This window comes from Arabidopsis thaliana, chromosome 5, assembly GCF_000001735.4.
Source record: "Arabidopsis thaliana chromosome 5, partial sequence".
NCBI lineage: Eukaryota > Viridiplantae > Streptophyta > Magnoliopsida > Brassicales > Brassicaceae > Arabidopsis > Arabidopsis thaliana.
The window spans coordinates 3,106,105-3,127,163 of NC_003076.8; the positions used below are offsets into that span (position 1 = coordinate 3,106,105).

Below are 21,059 nucleotides of genomic sequence, written 5' to 3' on the forward strand. Positions count from 1 at the left end.
ATGGAGATCAACATTCATAATATTATATTACTATTATGCCCTCGACATCATATCATTTATTTCTGGCCAACACGGAAAGGAAAGGATAAAAAAGTCGTAAATGGCATTATCGTGATTATTAGACACTTCCTCGGACTTTCCGTAATTATCTGGTAGTATCATTGCTCCATAAAGAAAAAAATGAAATAAAAATGAATAGTGATTGCTGATTGGGTATAATTCGAGCTGTTTTTTTGCTGTAATAATTTCACAATTCTCTTTTTTTTTCGCTTTTAAATAATTTTGTCTCTCCATCTTCTTCTCTTTTGCTAGTCTCTCATATCAGCTAAGAAAAGAAATTCAGAACAAAAAAATAACACAAAGCTCTGTGTTTCTGTCTATCTGTTGAATCAAATCATATGGAAGACGATCGAAAAGAGGTATAACCATCTGTTTTATTATCTCTTGTTAGTTTCCCCATAAAGTTTCTTTAGGAAACTTTGATTTTACTAAGAAATCGAGATCTGCTTGTTTGGATTTTTTCGAGAATTGAACATTGGTTTTGTAGAGCTAATCAAGCTCCAAGCACTACTGATACTGTTTATATTGAAGATTTTGATTAAAAATCAGCACTAATCTTGGTAATCGGAAACAAAAAAAATTGAGTTAGTAGTATATTCTAAAGTTTCATCCTTTTTCACATCTCGATAAGCTGAAATTTTGTTATCACGAGGTATATTTTCTACTAGTACTTGGTAAGTTCGAAACTTTATTGGATTGATAAAGAAAAGATCTTACTTTACCCTGATTTTATCGATCATTGATTAAACCAAAGCTTGTAAATTGTCCCATAAAGTCAAGAACTTGACTTTGTTTCTTAGAGAGTTCGTCCTCTTTCTTCTTCACTTGCTTGCTCATGATGCATCGTTTTGTAAATAGCTCTGTTTTTTTTTCCTTTAAGTATATGCTTCATTATGATTTATGAAACCTTTTTAAGTTTGGTAATGTTTGTTTCGAAATGTCTTTGTTTTTGCAGAAGAACACTCCGTGGCTATCAGTGCCACAGTTTGGTGATTGGGACCAAAAAGGAGGAGGAACAATGCCTGATTACTCTATGGATTTCACTAAGATTAGAGAGATGAGGAAACAAAACAAGAGAGACCCTTCTCGAGCCAGTTTAGGCAATGAGGAAGAGCTCATTAAGCCACCCGAGTCAGCAACATCAACTGCTGAGCTTACCACGGTCCAAAGTGAAAACCAACGAGAGTTCTCTCCCAGCCACCATCATCAACCACATTCTCCTTCTGTAAGATTCTTCACCATTATTTGGTTTATATCATATTATTCCTTAATTATATTTGCATTACTATCATTAAGACATTTAGAGGCATATTACTATATTAGCACATGGTTTTGTAATCTTGCAATCTATATACAGTATTAAAATTTTGAATAGTTGTATTTGAGCTGGTAGTGATTATCACTGTGGAATAGATGAGAATTTGGTGTGGTTGTTTTTTTTGACAGACGAGGAGAAGTATGTTCAGCTGCTTCAACTGCTGCGTTAAAGCTTGAAGATTTCTTCTTGAGCAAAGTAGCAGTTTTATTATTGACTTGTGATTTGAATGTGGAAATGTGTTAATGTCATGACACTTTAATATATGTTCCAATCCATTTTTCTTTTTCTTTGGGAACCATATAAGCTCTATTACAAGGAAAAGATTATGGGGGAAATTAAGTATACACAAAAACATAATCGTCTCTATTAGTACACTCTCTGTTTTATCTAAGGAAAAACATGGACAGTGATCCGAATGAAAAGTATTACTGGCCACAAAAACATAATCATCTCTTTGAAATATGCAATGGGCCTGTAGAGACAAACAAAATTAAAAAGGCCTTTTTGTTTTTAAAGGGCTTTAATGGGCCCAACAAGTATCTTCATGCAAGGAGTTGGAGTTAACATTTAATTTAGGATTGAATCTTGAAACTTGGGTCTAACCTGACCTGAAACATTAGGTTAGAGTTTTTCGGGGCTTAATTCGACCGAATTCGAAAAGGTCCTAGAAGCCCAAAATAATCGAGGTTTGTTTGCCAAATAGGAAAAATCAAAAATTATGGAACGTTTAACTATGTTTAGTGTAAGTTTCTTACTTTATGTTTTAAATTTCAATATATAACCATTTGCATTATTTTAAACATTTTGGTTTAGTTATAATATGATTTGAAAATATATGACAAAAGGCAACATTGATTTTATTTCAAATACGATACTTTAGCAATAGTTATTATGAGAGATATGGATAGAAAAAGTGGAGATTCAAACACATCAACGTTATATTGAGTTAACTTGTATGATGTGTGATGTTCCAAAGTATGAAGTATCTCAATAATTCCAATAGCATCGTATTAATGTGCAAGTTTTTAAGAATAAACAGAAACCGTAATTTTCCAAGACACAAAGAAACATGCACATGGTGGTTGTGAATTTGTATAGAAAATTTTCACTTTCTTGATTCGAAGTGTGTTTGGTTTTCTTACTTTGGCATTTGAATTAACTTGGATTTGAAGCAACAAAAATATTGATTGAGATAAAATAAAAACAAACACATGCCTATCTTATAGTCCTATTTAGACAGAGATCGGAGTAGCCCAATTGACATGTCTACACTCTGCCTAAATTATATGAAAAGTTGGCCCCTACTAGCATGACGACGTGGCAGAGATGACGAAATTGTCGACTGTCAACATCATATGTTTAGTCTTGTTTCAGCCCAACTCCCATGTCCCTACCTGCCTTAGGTTTATTTCTCGTTACATTTATGAAAACCAAAATTTTAATAGCAATGGTGTAAAAAAGATGCCCAAAATGCTGAATATAAAGCTTAACCTACACAAAAATAATTATTGATAGCCGACTAGCTAGTGATATAGTTGTTTGGGGGTCTAAAGATTTTAGGATAAGCCGATTACGATTAGAACACCACTATAAATTGTTGTCCATTGATGTACTTTGTAACAATATGTTAACGTCATTCAAATATATGAAATCACGGACTTAAAATCATGAATTATACTTGAATTAGGATTTAAAATATGTCATATTCTCGTTGATATCATGTTTCTACCTTTATTCTTGCGTAAACAATACAAAACATGTGGACGACCAAAGCCTTTTCCATTGCTTGCTTTCAAGAAGTCAGAAGGGATAAAACGTTCTGACCAAATCAGACGGACTCTCGTTCAAAACTGACACGCTTGAGACAACATTACATAGAGAAACTAGCTTGTCAGTGAGGTCAAACGTTCATAAGATAGTTTTTTTCCTTGGAAAATTTCACGTTACGGTTTTTATGATTCACTTGTCGCATTAATTATACAATCTTGGTCTTGTTGAGATCATGTTTTATACCTTAGTTATCGTGCCCTTTGAATTATAGCTACCGTTTCAATTTATATTAGTCCCATCACGTATCATTAGATTTTCCTTACAAGCCTGAAATATCCAAAAATACTCTTCATTAAAATGGTAATTACGTTAGATTAACGTGAAATTTGTCGCCACGTCGTAGAATGTATACGTAGCTCATTAAAGATGCATACAGTTTTAGTATTATTACCTGAATCTTAGAAGATTGTGAAACAAAGATCGAATTTCTAGGATGCATATAGAAAGGTACAATGTACTTTGAGTACTTAGGGGACATTAAGATGGTTCATGTCTCCTATCATTTACTCTTATTTGTCGACCCGCCCCATTCCCTGCCAAACCTCCCTTCTTCACCATTCACACTTTTTTCTTTTCTTTGACCAATTGAAAAATTATTTATATACATTAATTAATAGTTAAAAGTAAACAAAATGAGAAGCACCAATCTATTTTGGTTAATTTTCCATTTAGATGTAACTTTCATGATAGATGTTGAGATTCAAACCTATTACCTAATATGTTAAGCATGAAGAATGGATGATTTGGTGCATCCCAACCTCGGCCTCTAAGATTCCACAACGGATTCCTCTAACTTTCACCAATTTGTTAGGCTTTTTTATTCAATATTTTCACAAGCATTATCTTCAAAGAAAACGGTAAACGACGAGCTAGAAATATGCAACATACAAATTGCATGAGACGTTTAGTTAACTGGTTTTCTAATGTGATTTGATTGTCTCTTGTTCTTATTATTAAAGATTATATATTCTCGTAAATGAAAATTGTTTTATGTGAAACGGCATTTGCTTAATCTAACGCCTAAGTAAAAATCTAGTGTTCTACATCATGTGTTCGAATTAGATCTATGTTCAAAATGTGCGATGTGTTTTTACATATTATTATTGTATATACTACTGACTACAGTTTGTCGTAGTATACGTCTTATAGAAATTTTGATTGAGCATTGAGGAGTTCTTTTGAGTAATTTGTATGTTGCTATTTAGATTATGTATTTGCAAATTAAATTGTTAGATTTGTACGTCGTAAACGATATAAATATTTTAAATATGATAAGTGATAAATAGGAAACCATTTCCATTACTTAACATCATTGATACAATACAAAGATTTGAATCTCACGATAAGAATTGGTTGCTTTCTCTATTAGGATCACTATAAAAACTTGTGATCAACGAGTTTTAATGAATAATATCAGTATTTTTTGTAAAAAAAATAGCGATAAAAATATTATATTAATCGTTGATTAAATATAATATATTGTTACGATCGGATAAAAAATATTAATTTATTAATGATCGATCGATAAATCTATTATTTAATAAATAGATTATATAAGACAAATAAATAGATTATATAAGACAAAAATGGTCAAACGATATTAAATATAAATAAATACATACATCGTGTTTTTCGAGTTGGATATATGATCGTTAATTAAATATATTGTTACGATCATATAAAAAGATCATTTCTTAGTAATAGTTCGGGATGGATTGGTGTTGTTCCTCTACGCCTAGGACACCAGAATATCGAACCATGAATATCAATCGATAAATATATTATTTAAATAATCGCTTATATACGACAAAAAAAATCAAAATGATATTGAATTAATATAGATAAATACATACACAAATCTGGATGCGATAGCAAAAACCTAGAACGTCTATTTTTTTTTTTGCATTTCCTGAATTTTTTTTTAATCAGCCATATACTCATAAGTTTTACAAAAATGTCTCCTTTATCTCATCCACTTTAAAATTACTTATTCATCAAATTTTAACAGTAGAAGACTTAAAACTACAGTTTCTTAGCAAAAAATAAATAATTTACATAGTCCCCAATTATATACTTCGAAAACTATATATTACTAAAAGCTCAAATATAATGTTCAATTATACTCTCATGGAAAATTATAATTCTGTTCTACTACAAACTCAAAAAATATGAAGATAATTAATCAGGGCAAGTATCTCGCTGCACGTCACAACTATCTAAAGCCATCGATATCTATAACCGACTAATATTCTTTCTTCTCTAAAGAACATATTCATTGGTTTGTCCTTTCGTATTCTCTAAGCCGAAATATACGGACTCATTGAATTCTTTTTTCGGTTTAACGAACCTCATTGAATTCTCACATCGATGCAAAGTAACATCACAACCCAAGAAAAAAACGGTGCAAACATAATTAAATATAGCTAATTAAGAAAAACAAAATAAAAATGCCGAATTCATTGTCATAACGCCCTCTTTCACACACATATCTTTCATTTCATCCAACACCAAACCAATTCATGCGACCCACCTCCTCCCTCCACGTGAATCTCTCCCAATTTTAACCTTGCCAATTTTCCTATATTTTACATCAACATTACTTATATATAAACGGGATAAATTATATAGAATCATTTCAAAACCGACGTCTTTCTTCCCATGCATTGCGCATTTAATTAACGCTGCCAAAACATACATGTGGATATATATATAGTTTTTTTATATATAGATGTACCTTTACCTTCAACTTCTCCATTGTTCTTCTCCAAGTACTTCTCTCTTCAACCAAAAAAAAAGAGTACTTTCCTTCTCATAGGATTTTTTTGCTTTCTCTTGAAAAACCTTTTGTTATTGTTATTGGTTCGTACGTTGTTCATTATTTGACAAGAAACAAGATTACAAAAAAAAAAAGTACATCAACCCAAAATAATGGAGTTGATGAATTTGGCTTCAAAAGAAACAAGCTATTGGATGATTGCACTGCCTGCCGGTTTTGGATCCCAAAACCTACATGATGTTTCCACCCTAGGCTATCTATTCCTTGCCGTCGTTTTTCTCTCTATAGTCACGTGGGCTCTCGCCGGAGGCGGTGGTGTCGCTTGGAAGAACGGCCGTAACCGGTTGGGTCGTGTCGCGATCCCTGGTCCTCGTGGCATACCAGTATTCGGCAGTCTTTTCACTCTCAGCCGAGGCTTGGCTCATCGGACGTTAGCAGCCATGGCTTGGAGCCGAGCCAACACTGAGATTATGGCTTTTAGCCTTGGTTCAACGCCGGTTATCGTGGCTTCTGAACCAAACATAGCTCGTGAGATTCTGATGTCGCCTCACTTCGCGGACCGGCCGGTTAAGCAGTCTGCTAAGAGCCTCATGTTCAGCCGAGCCATAGGTTTCGCCCCAAACGGGACTTACTGGCGCATGTTAAGAAGGATCGCATCGACTCACCTATTTGCTCCTCGGCGTATCTTAGCACACGAAGCTGGGCGCCAGCTAGACTGCGCTGAAATGGTGAAAGCTGTGTCAGTGGAGCAAAACGGCGCTGGATCAGTCGTTTTAAGGAAACACTTACAACTAGCCGCCTTGAACAACATCATGGGAAGTGTTTTTGGGAGAAGATACGATCCTCTGGCTCAGAAAGAGGATCTTGATGAGCTTACATCAATGGTTAGGGAAGGGTTCGAGCTTTTGGGTGCTTTTAATTGGTCTGATTATCTTCCATGGCTCGGTTATTTCTACGACTCAATTCGTTTAAACCAACGTTGCTCAGATCTCGTCCCTCGAATTAGAACCCTCGTCAAGAAAATCATCGACGAACATCGAGTTAGTAACTCTGAGAAGAAAAGAGACATTGGAGATTTTGTTGATGTCTTATTGTCTTTAGACGGTGATGAGAAACTTCAAGAAGATGACATGATCGCCGTTTTATGGGTAAGAATTCGTATGAAATTGAAATAGTACTAGCTAGTCACATTAAATTTAACGGTATATTTGTAACGATCTAGTTGTAATGTTTTTTCTTTTGCATTTAGTGTTGCTAATATTTTATTTTTTAATGTCAATATAGGAGATGATTTTTCGAGGGACAGATACAACGGCGTTATTAACGGAGTGGACCATGGCCGAGCTAGTACTGAACCCTAACGTGCAAACCAAGTTACGAGACGAGATTTTAACTGCTGTGGGCGACGGCGCCGACGGAGACGTGGCAGATGCTGACCTGGCAAAACTCCCGTACCTAAACGCAGTGGTGAAGGAAACTCTAAGGCTGCATCCTCCTGGACCACTGCTTTCATGGGCTCGTCTTTCCACGTCAGACGTCCAGCTCAGCAATGGCATGGTGATTCCAAAGGGAACTACAGCGATGGTCAACATGTGGGCTATAACCCACGACCAGACTGTATGGTCCGACCCGCTAAAGTTTGACCCGGAGAGATTCACTGGGAATGCTGACATGGATATTCGTGGTGGGGATCTAAGGCTTGCACCGTTTGGAGCCGGTAGGAGAGTGTGTCCGGGGAAGAACATGGGGCTAGCTACTGTGACTCGGTGGGTGGCTGAGTTGGTACGACGGTTCGAGTGGGGTCAGGATCAGACCGAGCCAGTTGATCTTGGTGAGGTCTTGAAGCTTTCTTGTGAGATGGAGCATCCGTTACGTGCCGTTGTAACGGAAATATTTTAAGTCAAAAAAGGGCTAAGTAGGGTTTTGATTTTTGTCAACGTTTTGGTTACTTATAATTTTTAATTTAACGTTTTTTTGTTGTCGAGAGGTATGAATTGCAGAATGCTTGCCGTTTTAGTATTTTATCGAGAGTTTTTTTTTCTTTCAATTGGTGACATAGTGATTTGGTTTGATATGTAGTATCAATGTACCATTATCTTGTGGGTCTAAAATCTAAATGGAGTAATGAGTAAGAGATATCAATTTTGGTCTTTTGTTCTTGTTATGACTTTGTCTACATACTTTGATTTACATATTTCTAAAAATATCGTAATACTAAATATTAACCCGCGGTATACCGCGAGCCTATATTTTTATTAAATAAAAAATAATTAAATATTTTTTAGGATGATTTAATAAATTTATGTTATTGTTTGATTTAAATGTATAATTCACCGCGAGACGACATTTTATAACTCAAATTTTAAAGTTTTAAGTTGTATTTGTTTATTTTGTTAAATGTTTAATATTGTATAATTGTATTTTGATTGTTGTTTTTCGGATTTCACCCGTAATACACCATCCCATATTAATATCGAATCAAACCCGTCAATTCTAGGATTTCGCCCGTGGTAGTATTTAATTGTATAATTATATTTTAATTGTCATTCTAGGATTTCAATCCTAATTCTATCGCAAATTATTATCAACCCAAACCAGTCAATTCTAAAATATCACCCGTAGTACACCATCCCATATTAATATCGAATCAAGTCCGTCAATTCTACGATTTCACCCGTGGTAGTATTTAATTGTATAATTATATTTTAATTGTCATTCTAAGATTTCACTCATAATTCTATCGCAAATTATTATCAACCCAAACCAGTCAATTCTAAAATATCACCCGTAGTACACCATCACATATTAATATCGATTCAAACTCGTCAATTCTAGGATTTCACTCGTGGTAGTATTTCATTGTATAATTATATTTTGATTGTCATTCTAAAATTTAACTCCTAGTTCTATCGCAAATTCTTATCAACCCAAACAGTCAATTCTAAAATTTCACCCGTAGTACAAAGTTTAAATATTTATAATGTTTAAATTTCTTATAAAAGAATCAAAATGTGTTTTAAAAAAATTAAAGTTTTAAGTGTTTTTTTTAATATTGTTAATTTTGTTTAGTGTTTAAGATTATATAATTATATTATGATTATTATTATATGTTTTTTTCCATAGCATACTATCCCATGTTATTATCTAATCAAACCCGTCACACCATATAACCCCGTCCCGTGAAATTAAACACAAATTTGTCATCTTATTATAAATTTCAAATATTTATAAAATTAGAAACTTCAAAAAAGATTAATATTGACCCAAACTTCATCATTGAATTTTGAGTGTTATATCTAAGATTTCTCTCGCAGTATATCGTCCCGTATTAATATCTTTTATATTGTTTAAATTTCTTGTAAAATTTAATTTATAATTTTTTAAACTTTTTAAAGTTTCAATTTTTTAAAATAAATAACCCTAGTAAACAAACCATTTTAATTTTGGACACCTCATAAATCAAGTTTCATGCTCATTCGTAATCGAAATCATTTTGGTTCTTTTTATAGTATGACTCTTGACCATTTTCCAATTTTTTAAGCAATGTGGGACATTGTAAAATCGTAATTATTATCCACCCAAATCCGTCCTACCATATAACCCAGTCCCGTGAAATTAAACATAATTTTGTCATTTTCTTATAAATTTTAATATTATAAAATTTGAAACTTAAAAAAATACAATAGCGACCCAAAATTCATCATTGAATTTTGATTGTTATATTTAAGATTTTTCCTGTAATATATCGTCTCGTATTAATATATTTTTTATATATTTATAATGTTTAAATTTCTTGTAAAATTCAATTTATAATTTTTAAAACTTTATAAGTTTTAAAATTATAAATATTTAAAGCATTTTTTAAAGATTTTAAAATTATAATATTTAACTTTTGATAAAGTTATAATATTTATAATTTCTTGAAATATTTTAAAGTTTCAATTCTTTAAAATAAAAAATCTGAGTAAAATCGGATAACTATTTTAATTTTGGACGCCTGATAAATCAAGCTTCCTGCTCATTCGTAATCAGAATCATTTTGGTCCTTTTATAATATGGGTCTGAACCATTGTCTAATTTTTCTAAGCGATGTGGGACATTGTACACATATTGTTTCTTCATAAGTTGAATAATATATGTCCGTTTTAAAAAATTTGAATTACATCATATTCAGAAAAAAATATAATATTTTATTAATTATATAAATTTTATATAAATTCAAAATAAATAAAGTATAAGATCAAATAAAAATGAAAGAAGAATTATATATTTATGTTTAAATTAGGTAAAAATATTTTAGGAAATTAGTTAAGGTAAATAAGAAATATGGTTAGTTTAGAGATATTGTTTATATTAAATTTGGTAATTAAATCATTAATTTTCGTTTTTAATTATTAGTTGTTAGGTAACTTTTTCAAAAATTAATGTTATCCAAGATCAGAACAGAATTAAACATGTTATTCAGGATCCGAACAGAGTTAAACCGGGTAAAACCCACCCATTTGAATTAATTGTTGAATTATGGCTCAAATCTTCAACATTATCTTCAAAAATCCCCTCCAAAAATGTATATATAGATTTGCACTTGTTTTCCTAAAAATGAGATATTTTAGAATCAATATAGAAACAAACCGGATGGGACATGGACAAAACATCGAGATGGTTGTGTTATAATAATTATAAACTGGACGATCTAAATTCAATTTAGGTGCATATACTCGGTAATTTCTATCCAAATAGATGTTGTCATTTTCTAATAATTGAGGACAATGCAAATGATATCATGTGTACTCATTAATGTATTTAACATTAGTATGCATATTTATGATATTTGTGTTGTCATATTTATAACGATTCTGTTTGTGAAGCCCGTTCTTATGGCTAAATTATAACCTTTTCAACCATCATTTGAAACCATTGAACACAGCACATAGAACAAGAACAAGAGCAATGGCATCACACTCTAATTCAGGGATGGCGCTATACACACACTCTTTTGGAGTGTTTGGTCTGTCGGTGGAAAAATAATTTGGAAGTCAAAATCAGTGAACTGATTTAACTCTGTCATGCTAAGACAAAATCTGTTAACTTTGCTGGACAAAAACAAATAGGCTCTTAGTAAGCTATGATGATGGCGAAGGATTCCAAAGACAGTGACGTTGCGTACTTTTCTCTAATGAATAGATATTTACATGACATAATATTTTGGTATTGGATTTGTTGTCGAGTATAATTCAGAAATCAACGAAAGCATGCCCTAATATCACAATATAAAATTTTAAATATGTTATTTCAAAACCTGATTTTAATTTCTCTTTAAATACATGCATATATATATATATATATAAATCTATTATCACATACAAATTTAAAAAGTTTTTAAAAACATTATCGTATCTTTAGATAGCGTTTTTCCTAATGTGAAAAATACTTGTTTCCTCTAGTGATTTGATATTGTATTTTGAGGTAAAATCTAGATTAAGATTTCATATGGTATTAACCCCACTAGTTCAAATAAATATGAAATGAGCTTAAATTTAAAATTTAGACCTAAACAGTTTTATCTAAACTATTTCAACATACTATTTCAACCGTCAGTGTCATTTTTTCTCTTTTAATCACACGATTAGATTAACATAAAATTCTATGATTGGTTGTAATAAGAGTTAAACTTAGAAGTTGTTTTATGGAAAGTAAGTTGTAAAACACGTTTATGATTGGTCATAATTTAACATTTTTCGAAAAAAAATAAAAAAAAATTCACACCACTTAACAAAAAAAAAAAACGACATCCTAAATTCCTAATGAAATCTGAACTATCCGTTTCGAAGTCTATAGTCTATACTATTTATACATCCTTAGGGAAATCATAGTGAACATGGCAAGATATGTTAATTTACATGATGTCTACAAGTCCTTGGGCGTTAAAGTTTTATACTTAAGTTATAACTATAAGAGAGAGGGAAACAAAAGAAAAAGAGTGAGAGAAAACAGAGAAGTAAAATGGAGGTGGAGAAGTCATAGGTTTCGTCGCAGAGAGTCTGATGATATACATGTATAAATTAAAGACACCGAAACCTGTGCAAGGAGACGTATCTCTGAAACTTGGCTCGTGTCTTTGTCTCTTCACTATTTATTTTCAGACACTGACTTCTCACTGCTTTTAATTTAGTGGCTGGGGGCAGCCGACAATTCTTCAGGTGACATTGACCCATCTCTCTTTTCTTTAATGTATAGATTTCTCTATTACTGACCTATATTGATTAAAATATGTTGATAGAACAACAAGTTGATATGGCCGAGTTGGTCTAAGGCGCCAGATTAAGGTTCTGGTCCGAAAGGGCGTGGGTTCAAATCCCACTGTCAACATTACAGTTTTTTTGTTTTGTTTTGTTTTGTTTTGGGCTTAACGATAAGTTCGGCCCCAATTTAATTGATTCGATTAGGCCCAATAATTGGCTTGTTTGATTTCTCGTTTTCTTTCTCAAACTCAGGTTTGATTGGTTCGTATGCAACCATGTTCGCGGACGGTTTTGGCTGTACGTGATTTTAGTAATTCGGCCAACATGATTATTATGTGTCATCTCTTATTTGCATTTAGGATTTTTTTTTTTGCCGAAAGACTTGTTGTTATACTTAGTGCGTGAAATTATTCACCTTTTTGAAAGGCTTATCCCCAAAGATTAAATTATTATTAGTAAAGGCCATTTCACGTGCTTTGCTTGTGTGCTGAATTCAATTTATCAATCTATGGATGAATTGAAAACTCAAGAAAGTCACCAATAGTGCATTGAAAAGTTTTGGAAATCTGAGAATAGTGAAGAAATATTCAAAAGCTTATTACTACTATTAATTTTGACCGACCGACAACTAATACTAAGGTTTAGAGGTAGACATGGAGTATTTCTCGTGACAATGTTTTAAAAAAAGGACATTCGAAGACATTTGAGACAGAAGTATCATCTCACTACTCAAATACAAATCTAATATATCATCCGAGTTCCGACAATTAGAGTGGATCTAAATGGATGAAGAGAGACGAGACGAAGAAGAAGTTTCTCATATTTGTATCCCTTTTCAATTCTTGAACGAAGCTCTCAAGACCTTCCTAAAGTGTCTTGGTCTCCATATTTCTCCTTCTCCTTCAATTTCCTCGGCATCTTCGGTAAGCATTTGTTAGAAAGCCATCGAGAAAGAAAGTTAAATAGAAGATCGATATTATGCATATCATACAAATTTAATTGTAGCTCATGTATATGCATGTCTTTTCATATGGACGTTAATACCCATTTGAGAAATAATATATATGAGGAGTTTTTTTTAACTATAAGTTTACAAATGTAGGAGGAGGCTACACAAGACGTTGTGTCAACAAGGGGCGGCGTGATAGTCAAATCGAAGAAAGCCGCGAGAGAGCTACCTAGCTCCGGAAAGCCAGGCCGCCGCAACTAGGAGTTTGATTGGTTTTCTTGCAGCCGCCAATAAACCCTTTATTAAGAGATGATTGCGGTTGCAAGTACTTGACTCATAAGTCCTAGGCTCATAGCATCTCATATTGATCTAAATTAAAAAAAGTTTTGTTTTTTTAAGTGTTTGCAGTAACGAACATTAGTGACACTTTTTTTTTAGTGATAGGTTACAATAATAAGTTTTTCTAAATTTATGCCAAATTTGTCAAAAATTCCCATCTTTCAAGTTTCAACATGATCTATTTATCTTCTATCAACAAATTTCATATAAAAAATTTCTATACTTTTTTTTGCTGGTATCAAACTTTTCTATACTTGATACGTACGTACACATATAATAGTTGAATTTTTGACTAACTGTAATTACGGTAAATATTAATTAGTTTCACACATGCACCCGTTTTCAACTGCTATATATGTTAATCGTATAAATCGTTAGTAAACATTTTTTTTCTTGGTAAGGATCGTTAATAAACATTTTAGTAATGTTTATATTCACAATTTAATTAAATCTATTGCAGCAGCTGGTTTTAATTTGTTGACATCATCATTAGAATATTATGTTAGCTTAGCTCGTGGGTCATATATTAATCAATCATAATTACTCGGCGTTTGTAACGCATTATTCCCCTTAGCGAGACATTTTTGTCGTATCTTATTGTTATATGCTACGTTCTATAAACATATCCCTAATTATTGTGTAAATAGTCAACGTTTGTATTGTTACATATGTACATGTAAATCAGTAAATAATGACTCATAAAAGTGCAAAATCGTTTGATGATTAGACCAAAAACTGTTTATCAAATTACGATTTATGACAATATAATCTAATTAATGTTATTATACTTTGTTTATCAGTATTATGGATTGTTTTCACGTTTCAAATTCGGTTTATATTATTATGATCACCACAGACGAGTATATAGTATTCAATTTCACTACTTTTTTTACACGAGTACAGGACATAAACAAATCGTAAACAGGAAGATGCAATATAGGAATAGATGCGACCGATAAGCTGTTACAATCAGATTAGTATATTTAATTATCATATTTTAGTTATAACCACTCAATGTAATTGCTGTAAGTTGACTAAGAAGAAATGATGAGTGATTTGAACTCTATTTATGACCCAATCTCTTGTAGTTAGAAGAAAGAAGAAAAAAAATGGAGGGAGAGGGAAGAAGAGAAGATGGAGATTGCTCTTATCTCTGCATCCCTTTTAACTCCATCCGCGATATCTTTCAATCGTTCTTCACTAGGTTTCGCGGTCTAACTCCTGATAATTCTCCGGTGACGGTGAGTAATATGAATCAACAATTCTTATAAGTTAATATGCACGGATTCATACAAAATAGATTTATGATCACTTCTATCAAAAGCAATTTTCTCGTTTTCCTTTTAACGTGAAATTCACAATCCTATATCATATATATTAAAACGATGATTAATTTGTTTAATATTCGTCAGTGTTATGAAGTAAATATTTCTGATAACTGTTTGTAATTTCGGAGTTTCTTTAATCGTTATTTTTTGTATTTTACAATTTTACATACTTGTGGAATTTTGAATAACTATTTGCCAAATGATCATGTTCTTAATCGTGATTAAATTTACTCGGATGGGTACGATATTAATATATGGTAGTTGGTACTTGTATAAAGAAAATGGTAAATGGTTTCTTGAGCTCATTCATATAAAATCAATCATTTAAAAAATCAAATACATGTTTCGAATCCGTGGGCTAATTTATGAAACTTGATTTGGAAACTAAGTCTAAAGTACGACATGAATGTTTTTTTTTTTGTTTCTGAATTATTGTCACATCTTTCTTTTCAATATGAAATTTCTAATGGAAAATGTGTATATGTAATAATGTTGGTGACGAAGATATCACAAGAAGTAGAGGAAGAGACAGAGGTAGTGAATATACCGAGGAGTGTGGTGTCGGGGAACGTTGCAGCGCGAAAGGGTAAGCAGCAAACGAGTTCCGGGAAGGGTGGAGGTACCAACTAGGCACCTTCCTAATTTTAGCTTCCACAAGTCTTCGTTTCAACAAAAAGTCAACTTCAACATTAAGTTAATAATATTGTTAACATTTACAACTTCTCAAGCTTATGTATATTGTTATAAGTATCTTATATTTTATGTGAATTATGTGATTATTGACTGTTTGTAAGCTCTTTGAGTCATTTCATGTATGAATAAAAGATAAAAGCAAATTCCCTCTTATGATATATGAAAAAGTTGTAAAAGAAAAAATAATTAAATAAGGATGAATAAAAAGTTTGGGATTGTGACTGTAAATAATAGTGCTGGCTAGTTAAGATTGTGATTCAGAACTACAGATCTTGGCCAAGGTGAATAAAAAGTTTCACAAATGGGCACAAGAATGTAAAAAGACAATGAGTTAGATAAAAATAAATCAAGATTATTTGTTGTTTTTATTTATAAATAATAATAAAAGTTCTAATTGTTTTACTGATATGCAACTACAAAACTGTAGAGTGAGTGGGTCATTCGTACGCAAACCAAAATATTCCCTTTATCTGTCCCAAAATGAAACTAAACTCCAAGGGTTTTATGGGTTTGCACAGTTGGCCACTGATCTCTGCATCTGAAATTCAAACTCCACATTTTCCATTGTATGTGAATACATGATTAAATAAAAAAACAATTTTGCCAAAAAATGAAACTAAACACTCTACAAGTAAGGCAGCGTAACAATATCTTTTAAAGAATAATAAGAAAGCGATTTTGTCCACTACCTTGAATATTTTTATGTCTTGATTTCTATAGTAGACTTTTTTGATAATTCCCAAAAACAGTGATATTTATTCTTTTAAATTAATTTATATATTTTTGATTGAATAGTTTGATAAAACTTCTCACAGCTAGTTTATATATAGAAGAAAGATCTAATAAGATAAATTAAGACTTTCATCGATCATTGGCCTTCAAAACCAATTTGATCTGGTCAACCTTATTGTAAGTAGAGCACATGTGTACATCATGTTGAAAAACATAAATAAATAGTAATATTTTATACCGAACATGCAATAATACGAAAAGACGCGCCAAATGAGCTGTTATTAGTAGATTAATATATGTAATTACCATTTTATAATAATTAGTGTAAATTACTAAATACTGATGAGCCTATATTAATAAACTCAAGTCACACCTCAGTCTCTCACTTAGCTCTCACGAAGCAGAATTGAAGAAAAACATGGAGAGAGGAGTTTCTTATTATCTATGGATTCCTTTTAAGTTCATCCACCAAACTTTCGGATCTCTTTTACTCAAGCTTCTCGGTTTGCGATCTCCATCTGATCATAGTTTTCCGGTAAGTGATTTCTGTGATAAACGACCATAATTAACATTCCTCTGTGAGCGTTCATGTGATTAGATCTCGTCGTCTCAAGATGATGAGTTTCATATATTGGATTGAGCTTTGGTAAAGATTTTTCTCTTTCGGTAGAGATTGTAACTCTTGACTATTGAAGGAAAATTAGTTGTCAAGATTTTGAATGTATTTTTTTTTTTTTAACTATGAGTTGAACGATTTTATGGTTTTTAACTCTTAACTCGAAATTAACTACTAATAAGTGGATTAGTCCAAATTTCTTATATATTATTCTAAGCTTCAAACTTCATATATGATTGCTAACACGCATTGTACATATATATATGATGGATTCTTTAGGCATTCATATCGACAAAGCTTAATATTGGGTTGGTTTGGTTAGAACAATTTCGGATCGGATCCTATTTACGTGAAGTCATATCTTATATCTTAAAACAAGACTGTAACTACTAACTAGTGAGCTGCATGTTTTTTTGGTGGTCTAGAAAAAAAAACTTGTTAGGTGAAACTTAAAGGGATTTTAACTTTAGTTAGATGCTGACACCTCATAAAGAATAGATCATCTTCAGTTCTTGCGCTGACACATCACCCCATCAACTTTTTTTGTTTATTTGTATGTATGCTTAAAGATATATCTCCTTTTTAATATAAACTTCAAATTTATCACGACAGGAGGATGGGGAGGAGGAAGTTAAGGTTGTGGAAGTGTCGTCGAGGGGTCTTCCCGGGAAAAAGAATGTACTAAAGAAGTCGAGAGAAAGTTCCGGCAAGCCGGGAGGCACCAACAAGAAGCCGTTTTAGTTTTTCACTTCAACTAATAATATTTGACGGAGAAATTCTTCCTTACATTTTCATCTATTTAGTGTAAGATCTAAGAGAATAGTTTCATATTTGTATCGTATAATTCCTGAAGATTGCAACTCCTACGAGTCCTTTATTTTTTTTCTTTAAGACAATAACTAAAGAGAGACGTGAATCATACTTAATTTCTTGTGAGAAACTTGTAAAAGAAATAACCGATCATATATCATCTTAAGAAACAAACAGATCAATTCGATCTCTTACCTCGAAAAATGTAGAACCAAATAAATACCTTATCATAAACAAAACAAAAAAGCAAATTAAATAACTAATTGGTTTTAAAAAAATTATTTGCATGTATATTCTAGAGTCATGTGGTGGTGTCTCGCTCTCAGTACATATATCCAAGAAAGTTGAATGAATGATGAGGTGGGACTTGATAAATAAGGAAATCTATTTATTATCTTTCGGCTTTGGCTATATATACACCTACCCCTCGAATATAAACCATTAATTGAAAAATACAAATGGTTGAGACTTGAATGTTCGGAATGTAAAAAATTAGAGTTTAGAGCTTGACATAATTTGAAGGAAAAAAGACAAAAAGTATGTATATATCGATTAAGGAAAACTTAAATGTCATGATGCCAATCTTAGTCGAACAAAAAAAATTCGAATTTTAGGACATAACTTATGGAATTGTTGGTTTTCTTATAGCCTCAGCTTTTAACAAAGAAAGAGACGGCCACTCTAAAAGATGGTGCAATGTTTTTAAAAAGAGTTGGTTATAATTCACCGCTTTATAATCACAGTTTAAGCATATGATTGATCTTTTGGTGACAAAGAAAATTTGAGGAGAAAGTCACATATAGAGGAACTTAGAAGATAGCGAAGATGCAGCAAGAGAGAGATCACAAAAGAGATTGTTGCAAGCTCATGCCTCAAACTGTCAAGGCTTTCTTCAAGTGTCTGAGATTCAGACGTTCTTCTTCTTCTTCTTCAGACATGGTGAAAGCTAGAGCAAGAAATGTAAAAACTGATCATTCTGTCTCTCCTCTGTAAACTCAAGGATACTTTCTTTCTGCTAAGCTACTATTATCTTTTTTTTTTTGTGTGTTGCAGGAAGAGAAAGAAGAACCTTCATCTATCGAAACTTCAACTAGGAGTCTCAACGTAATGAGGAAAGGGATAAGGAAACAACCAGTTAGCTCGGGAAAACGAGGTGGAGTTAACGACTACGACATGTAACTAGAATCTTGATGTAGAATTGGATAATCTTGTTTGGTAGTTACTCTACAACATACTTTCTTTGCATCTCATGAATCATCATGATATATTGATATTAATATCATAATTTCAAATCAATCAAATTACACTCTTAAGCTAGAAAGACTCAAGCGGACTCTGAAAAAGGGTAAAGAGAAAAGTGGCATCTGATTGATCACCTTCTAGGCTTCTACTGCTTAGCACGCTTTGCAAGATAACTTGTAGTGATTTTAGAGAAACGAGTGATTGTGGAGAACAATTGCCATAAAGAGCGTCCCTTAACAACACCTTCTCTAAAGCTCCTCGCTTGTTTAGCCAACATTGGTTCTGTTTCATCTGTCTTGGTTTGACGCATCACCTCCTGCATTGAAGCTACTGATGAGGTAAAAATGGAGTTAACCATGAAAGTCCATAGTTCGAATAGAAGAGTTCAGAAGTGAAAGGTCAGACCTGGATTCATGTTTGTTAACCGTCTTAGTCTATCTTCAGCTACACGAATAGCCCGTGTCGAGCTTTTAACACCTTGAGTGATACCTTGGCTACACAAACACTGAAAGAGTTACAAAACAGATATGAAGAAATTGGTAATCATCATGGTGGGATGTGAGACAAACCCTAAATCACTGAGCTCCATAGTTAAGTCACTGATCTCCATTCCCGATAAACGAACAGCAGCCATTGTATCTGGTAGCTCTTCTCTAGTTACATCCAAAAGCTTTTCAAGAGACTCAGCTGCTTTCTTGAAAGCCTTTCTCAACATTCCAAAGTAAAACTCAAATCAACCTTCAAAATCCATCAAAGGGTTGAAGAAATCTGTAAAAGCAAAATGTTGGAGAACGAACCAGAAGAGTAGGAATCGCAGCAAAGAAGAGCCACGATGCTGAAATTGCTGTCTGCAACAGAACCCATGATGATGATTGTTTACAAAGTGACATAAAGTCCAGATCTTTATTGAGCAATTTGAATCAAAACCTAAATCCAAGAGAGGCTTACCACGCAAGCGACGACATTGAGCAAGACGAAGTGCTTCTGTGTGAATGTCCATTGAGAGAGTTGGAGAGGAGGCTGTCCCACGGACGATGTTAATTGGGAAGAGATCGATGGCTCCTGAGGATTCGAGTACAATGCAGAGGGAGTAGAAGATGCGATTGAGTCTGAACCCTTGGTCAATCGTGAAATCGGTGAAGCTAGCCGGAGAGTGACCCGTCGGCGAAAGGAGAGATTTTTATCGATGAATCCGTTATGGAGAATCGGATTCCAAGAGATTAGAGATTGGGGTGATTGCAATTTCGAAGGCGAGAATAACATTGTGAATGGTTTTAGCTCTATTCGTCAGAAACCATTGTTAAGCTTCGAGTCGACGATAACAATGGATTTCAGTTGTGTCAGCGAGAAAATTTGCGTCAAGTTTAGAAACAACAATATTTCACGAAAAGTCCTCTGTTTATGCGTTAACTATTGAAAATAACCCCATTACTATCATTTGAGTTAATTTGACCTTCTTTGCGTCATATGCAAAATCGGAACACCACCACATTGGTTTGGAGGTTTGTGAGCTACAAGCCTATAAACTACACGTAGCACCTCCCTATGCACGTGTCACATGAATGATTTTAAGGGTTTGGGCTGATGTTTGAGCTATAACTACATATATACATTTGGTTTGATTCGTTTTTCTTACATTATAGTTTCATCAAAAGCCAAAGCATAATTGATGGATCAAGTACTCTACTCCTCTTACATCATAAAAATCCCTGTAATATCACGAATATCACCATCACAAGCTCAACTTACGACCAGGCTCAATAACACGACTTATTTTGGCTTGTCATCGTCGAGAGGCAATTTTGGGAAGGTGTTTGCAAAAGAGTCTCGTAAAGTGAAACTGATTAGTCCGGAAGGTGAGGAGCAAGAGATAGAAGGAAACGAAGATTGTTGCATACTTGAGTCTGCGGAGAACGCGGGACTTGAACTGCCATACTCGTGTAGGTCAGGGACTTGTGGGACATGTTGTGGAAAGTTGGTGTCAGGGAAAGTGGATCAGTCACTAGGGTCCTTTCTTGAGGAAGAGCAGATTCAAAAAGGTTACATCCTCACGTGTATCGCACTTCCACTAGAAGATTGTGTTGTTTACACTCACAAACAATCCGATCTTATATGAGTTACACA

At 33.0% G+C, this 21,059-nt stretch overlaps 8 protein-coding genes, 1 long non-coding RNA gene and 1 other non-coding gene across 14 annotated transcripts; 9 read left to right on the forward strand and 1 right to left on the reverse strand.

Annotated features, from left to right (window-relative positions):
- Positions 1-197: 197 nt before the first annotated feature.
- Positions 198-1,800, forward strand: AT5G09960 (sorbin/SH3 domain protein). Of its 3 annotated transcripts, none has more exons than NM_121033.3 (3): positions 198-419; positions 1,016-1,285; positions 1,507-1,800. In NM_121033.3, the coding sequence occupies exons 1-3, from the start codon at positions 399-401 to the stop codon at positions 1,552-1,554; spliced, it is 339 nt and encodes a 112-aa protein (NP_568222.1). In that variant the 5' UTR covers positions 198-398; the 3' UTR covers positions 1,555-1,800. The 3 variants fall into 3 exon arrangements, with proteins under 3 accessions (NP_568222.1, NP_001332505.1, NP_001332506.1); NM_001343081.1 differs by having other exon boundaries at positions 199-863; positions 1,507-1,782; NM_001343082.1 differs by having other exon boundaries at positions 214-910; positions 1,507-1,785.
- A 4,040-nt stretch (positions 1,801-5,840) lies between these two features.
- CYP78A7 (cytochrome P450, family 78, subfamily A, polypeptide 7) lies at positions 5,841-8,135 on the forward strand. Its single transcript, NM_121034.2, has 2 exons — positions 5,841-7,132; positions 7,269-8,135. Exons 1-2 carry the CDS (start codon positions 6,137-6,139, stop codon positions 7,881-7,883), a joined length of 1,611 nt encoding a protein of 536 aa, NP_196559.1. The 5' UTR covers positions 5,841-6,136; the 3' UTR covers positions 7,884-8,135.
- A 4,137-nt stretch (positions 8,136-12,272) lies between these two features.
- On the forward strand, positions 12,273-12,353 carry AT5G09975. Its single transcript has one exon. It is a non-coding gene; the product is annotated as a tRNA-Leu (tRNA).
- A 481-nt stretch (positions 12,354-12,834) lies between these two features.
- Positions 12,835-13,937, forward strand: AT5G09976 (uncharacterized protein). The gene is made up of 2 exons (NM_001343083.1): positions 12,835-13,149; positions 13,329-13,937. Exons 1-2 carry the CDS (start codon positions 13,009-13,011, stop codon positions 13,434-13,436), a joined length of 249 nt encoding a protein of 82 aa, NP_001318523.1. The 5' UTR covers positions 12,835-13,008; the 3' UTR covers positions 13,437-13,937.
- A 613-nt stretch (positions 13,938-14,550) lies between these two features.
- On the forward strand, positions 14,551-15,775 carry PEP7 (elicitor peptide 7 precursor). Its single transcript, NM_001085092.3, has 2 exons — positions 14,551-14,755; positions 15,347-15,775. Exons 1-2 carry the CDS (start codon positions 14,624-14,626, stop codon positions 15,470-15,472), a joined length of 258 nt encoding a protein of 85 aa, NP_001078561.1. The 5' UTR covers positions 14,551-14,623; the 3' UTR covers positions 15,473-15,775.
- Positions 15,776-16,626: 851 nt separating this feature from the next.
- On the forward strand, positions 16,627-17,899 carry PROPEP4 (elicitor peptide 4 precursor). Its single transcript, NM_121035.4, has 2 exons — positions 16,627-16,802; positions 17,496-17,899. Exons 1-2 carry the CDS (start codon positions 16,686-16,688, stop codon positions 17,622-17,624), a joined length of 246 nt encoding a protein of 81 aa, NP_568223.1. The 5' UTR covers positions 16,627-16,685; the 3' UTR covers positions 17,625-17,899.
- A 564-nt stretch (positions 17,900-18,463) lies between these two features.
- Positions 18,464-18,972, forward strand: PROPEP5 (elicitor peptide 5 precursor). The gene is made up of 2 exons (NM_121036.3): positions 18,464-18,653; positions 18,747-18,972. Exons 1-2 carry the CDS (start codon positions 18,519-18,521, stop codon positions 18,870-18,872), a joined length of 261 nt encoding a protein of 86 aa, NP_568224.1. The 5' UTR covers positions 18,464-18,518; the 3' UTR covers positions 18,873-18,972.
- On the reverse strand, positions 18,934-20,275 carry AT5G09995 (uncharacterized protein). 3 transcript variants are annotated; one of them, NM_121037.3, is made up of 5 exons: positions 19,884-20,275; positions 19,733-19,783; positions 19,505-19,638; positions 19,341-19,429; positions 18,934-19,251 (listed from the first exon to the last, which is right to left on the reverse strand). In NM_121037.3, the coding sequence occupies exons 1-5, from the start codon at positions 20,196-20,198 to the stop codon at positions 19,223-19,225; spliced, it is 618 nt and encodes a 205-aa protein (NP_568225.1). In that variant the 5' UTR covers positions 20,199-20,275; the 3' UTR covers positions 18,934-19,222. The 3 variants fall into 3 exon arrangements, with proteins under 3 accessions (NP_568225.1, NP_974760.1, NP_974759.1); NM_203031.2 differs by having other exon boundaries at positions 18,941-19,262; positions 19,884-20,274; NM_203030.2 differs by having other exon boundaries at positions 18,973-19,265; positions 19,884-20,274.
- Positions 19,914-20,270, forward strand: AT5G01645. Its single transcript, NR_142525.1, has one exon. It is a non-coding gene; the product is annotated as an other RNA (long non-coding RNA).
- A 329-nt stretch (positions 20,276-20,604) lies between the features above and the next one.
- FD4 (ferredoxin 4) lies at positions 20,605-21,051 on the forward strand (the record flags this gene model as incomplete). Its single annotated transcript, NM_121038.1, has 1 exon — positions 20,605-21,051. The coding sequence occupies one exon, from the start codon at positions 20,605-20,607 to the stop codon at positions 21,049-21,051; it is 447 nt and encodes a 148-aa protein (NP_196562.1).
- Between the last annotated feature and the right edge of the window lie 8 nt (positions 21,052-21,059).

What these genes read in the sequence shown, in the direction of transcription:
- AT5G09960 (NM_121033.3), top strand. Translation starts at nt 399, where the DNA reads ATGGAAGACGATCGAAAAGAG. An exon ending in TGGAAGACGATCGAAAAGAG is followed by an intron (nt 420 to 1,015) that starts GTATAACCATCT and finishes TTGTTTTTGCAG; the next exon opens with AAGAACACTCCGTGGCTATC. An exon ending in ATCAACCACATTCTCCTTCT is followed by an intron (nt 1,286 to 1,506) that starts GTAAGATTCTTC and finishes TTTTTTTGACAG; the next exon opens with ACGAGGAGAAGTATGTTCAG.
- CYP78A7 (NM_121034.2), top strand. Translation starts at nt 6,137, where the DNA reads ATGGAGTTGATGAATTTGGCTTCAAAAGAAACAAGCTATTGGATGATT. An exon ending in ACATGATCGCCGTTTTATGG is followed by an intron (nt 7,133 to 7,268) that starts GTAAGAATTCGT and finishes ATGTCAATATAG; the next exon opens with GAGATGATTTTTCGAGGGAC.
- AT5G09976 (NM_001343083.1), top strand. Translation starts at nt 13,009, where the DNA reads ATGGATGAAGAGAGACGAGACGAAGAAGAAGTTTCTCATATTTGTATC. An exon ending in CAATTTCCTCGGCATCTTCG is followed by an intron (nt 13,150 to 13,328) that starts GTAAGCATTTGT and finishes TTACAAATGTAG; the next exon opens with GAGGAGGCTACACAAGACGT.
- PEP7 (NM_001085092.3), top strand. Translation starts at nt 14,624, where the DNA reads ATGGAGGGAGAGGGAAGAAGAGAAGATGGAGATTGCTCTTATCTCTGC. An exon ending in CTGATAATTCTCCGGTGACG is followed by an intron (nt 14,756 to 15,346) that starts GTGAGTAATATG and finishes TTGGTGACGAAG; the next exon opens with ATATCACAAGAAGTAGAGGA.
- PROPEP4 (NM_121035.4), top strand. Translation starts at nt 16,686, where the DNA reads ATGGAGAGAGGAGTTTCTTATTATCTATGGATTCCTTTTAAGTTCATC. An exon ending in CATCTGATCATAGTTTTCCG is followed by an intron (nt 16,803 to 17,495) that starts GTAAGTGATTTC and finishes TTATCACGACAG; the next exon opens with GAGGATGGGGAGGAGGAAGT.
- PROPEP5 (NM_121036.3), top strand. Translation starts at nt 18,519, where the DNA reads ATGCAGCAAGAGAGAGATCACAAAAGAGATTGTTGCAAGCTCATGCCT. An exon ending in TGAAAGCTAGAGCAAGAAAT is followed by an intron (nt 18,654 to 18,746) that starts GTAAAAACTGAT and finishes TGTGTGTTGCAG; the next exon opens with GAAGAGAAAGAAGAACCTTC.
- AT5G09995 (NM_203030.2), bottom strand. Translation starts at nt 20,198, where the DNA reads ATGTTATTCTCGCCTTCGAAATTGCAATCACCCCAATCTCTAATCTCT. An exon ending in TCAATGTCGTCGCTTGCGTG is followed by an intron (nt 19,784 to 19,883) that starts GTAAGCCTCTCT and finishes GTTCTGTTGCAG; the next exon opens with ACAGCAATTTCAGCATCGTG. An exon ending in CTGCGATTCCTACTCTTCTG is followed by an intron (nt 19,639 to 19,732) that starts GTTCGTTCTCCA and finishes ATGTTGAGAAAG; the next exon opens with GCTTTCAAGAAAGCAGCTGA.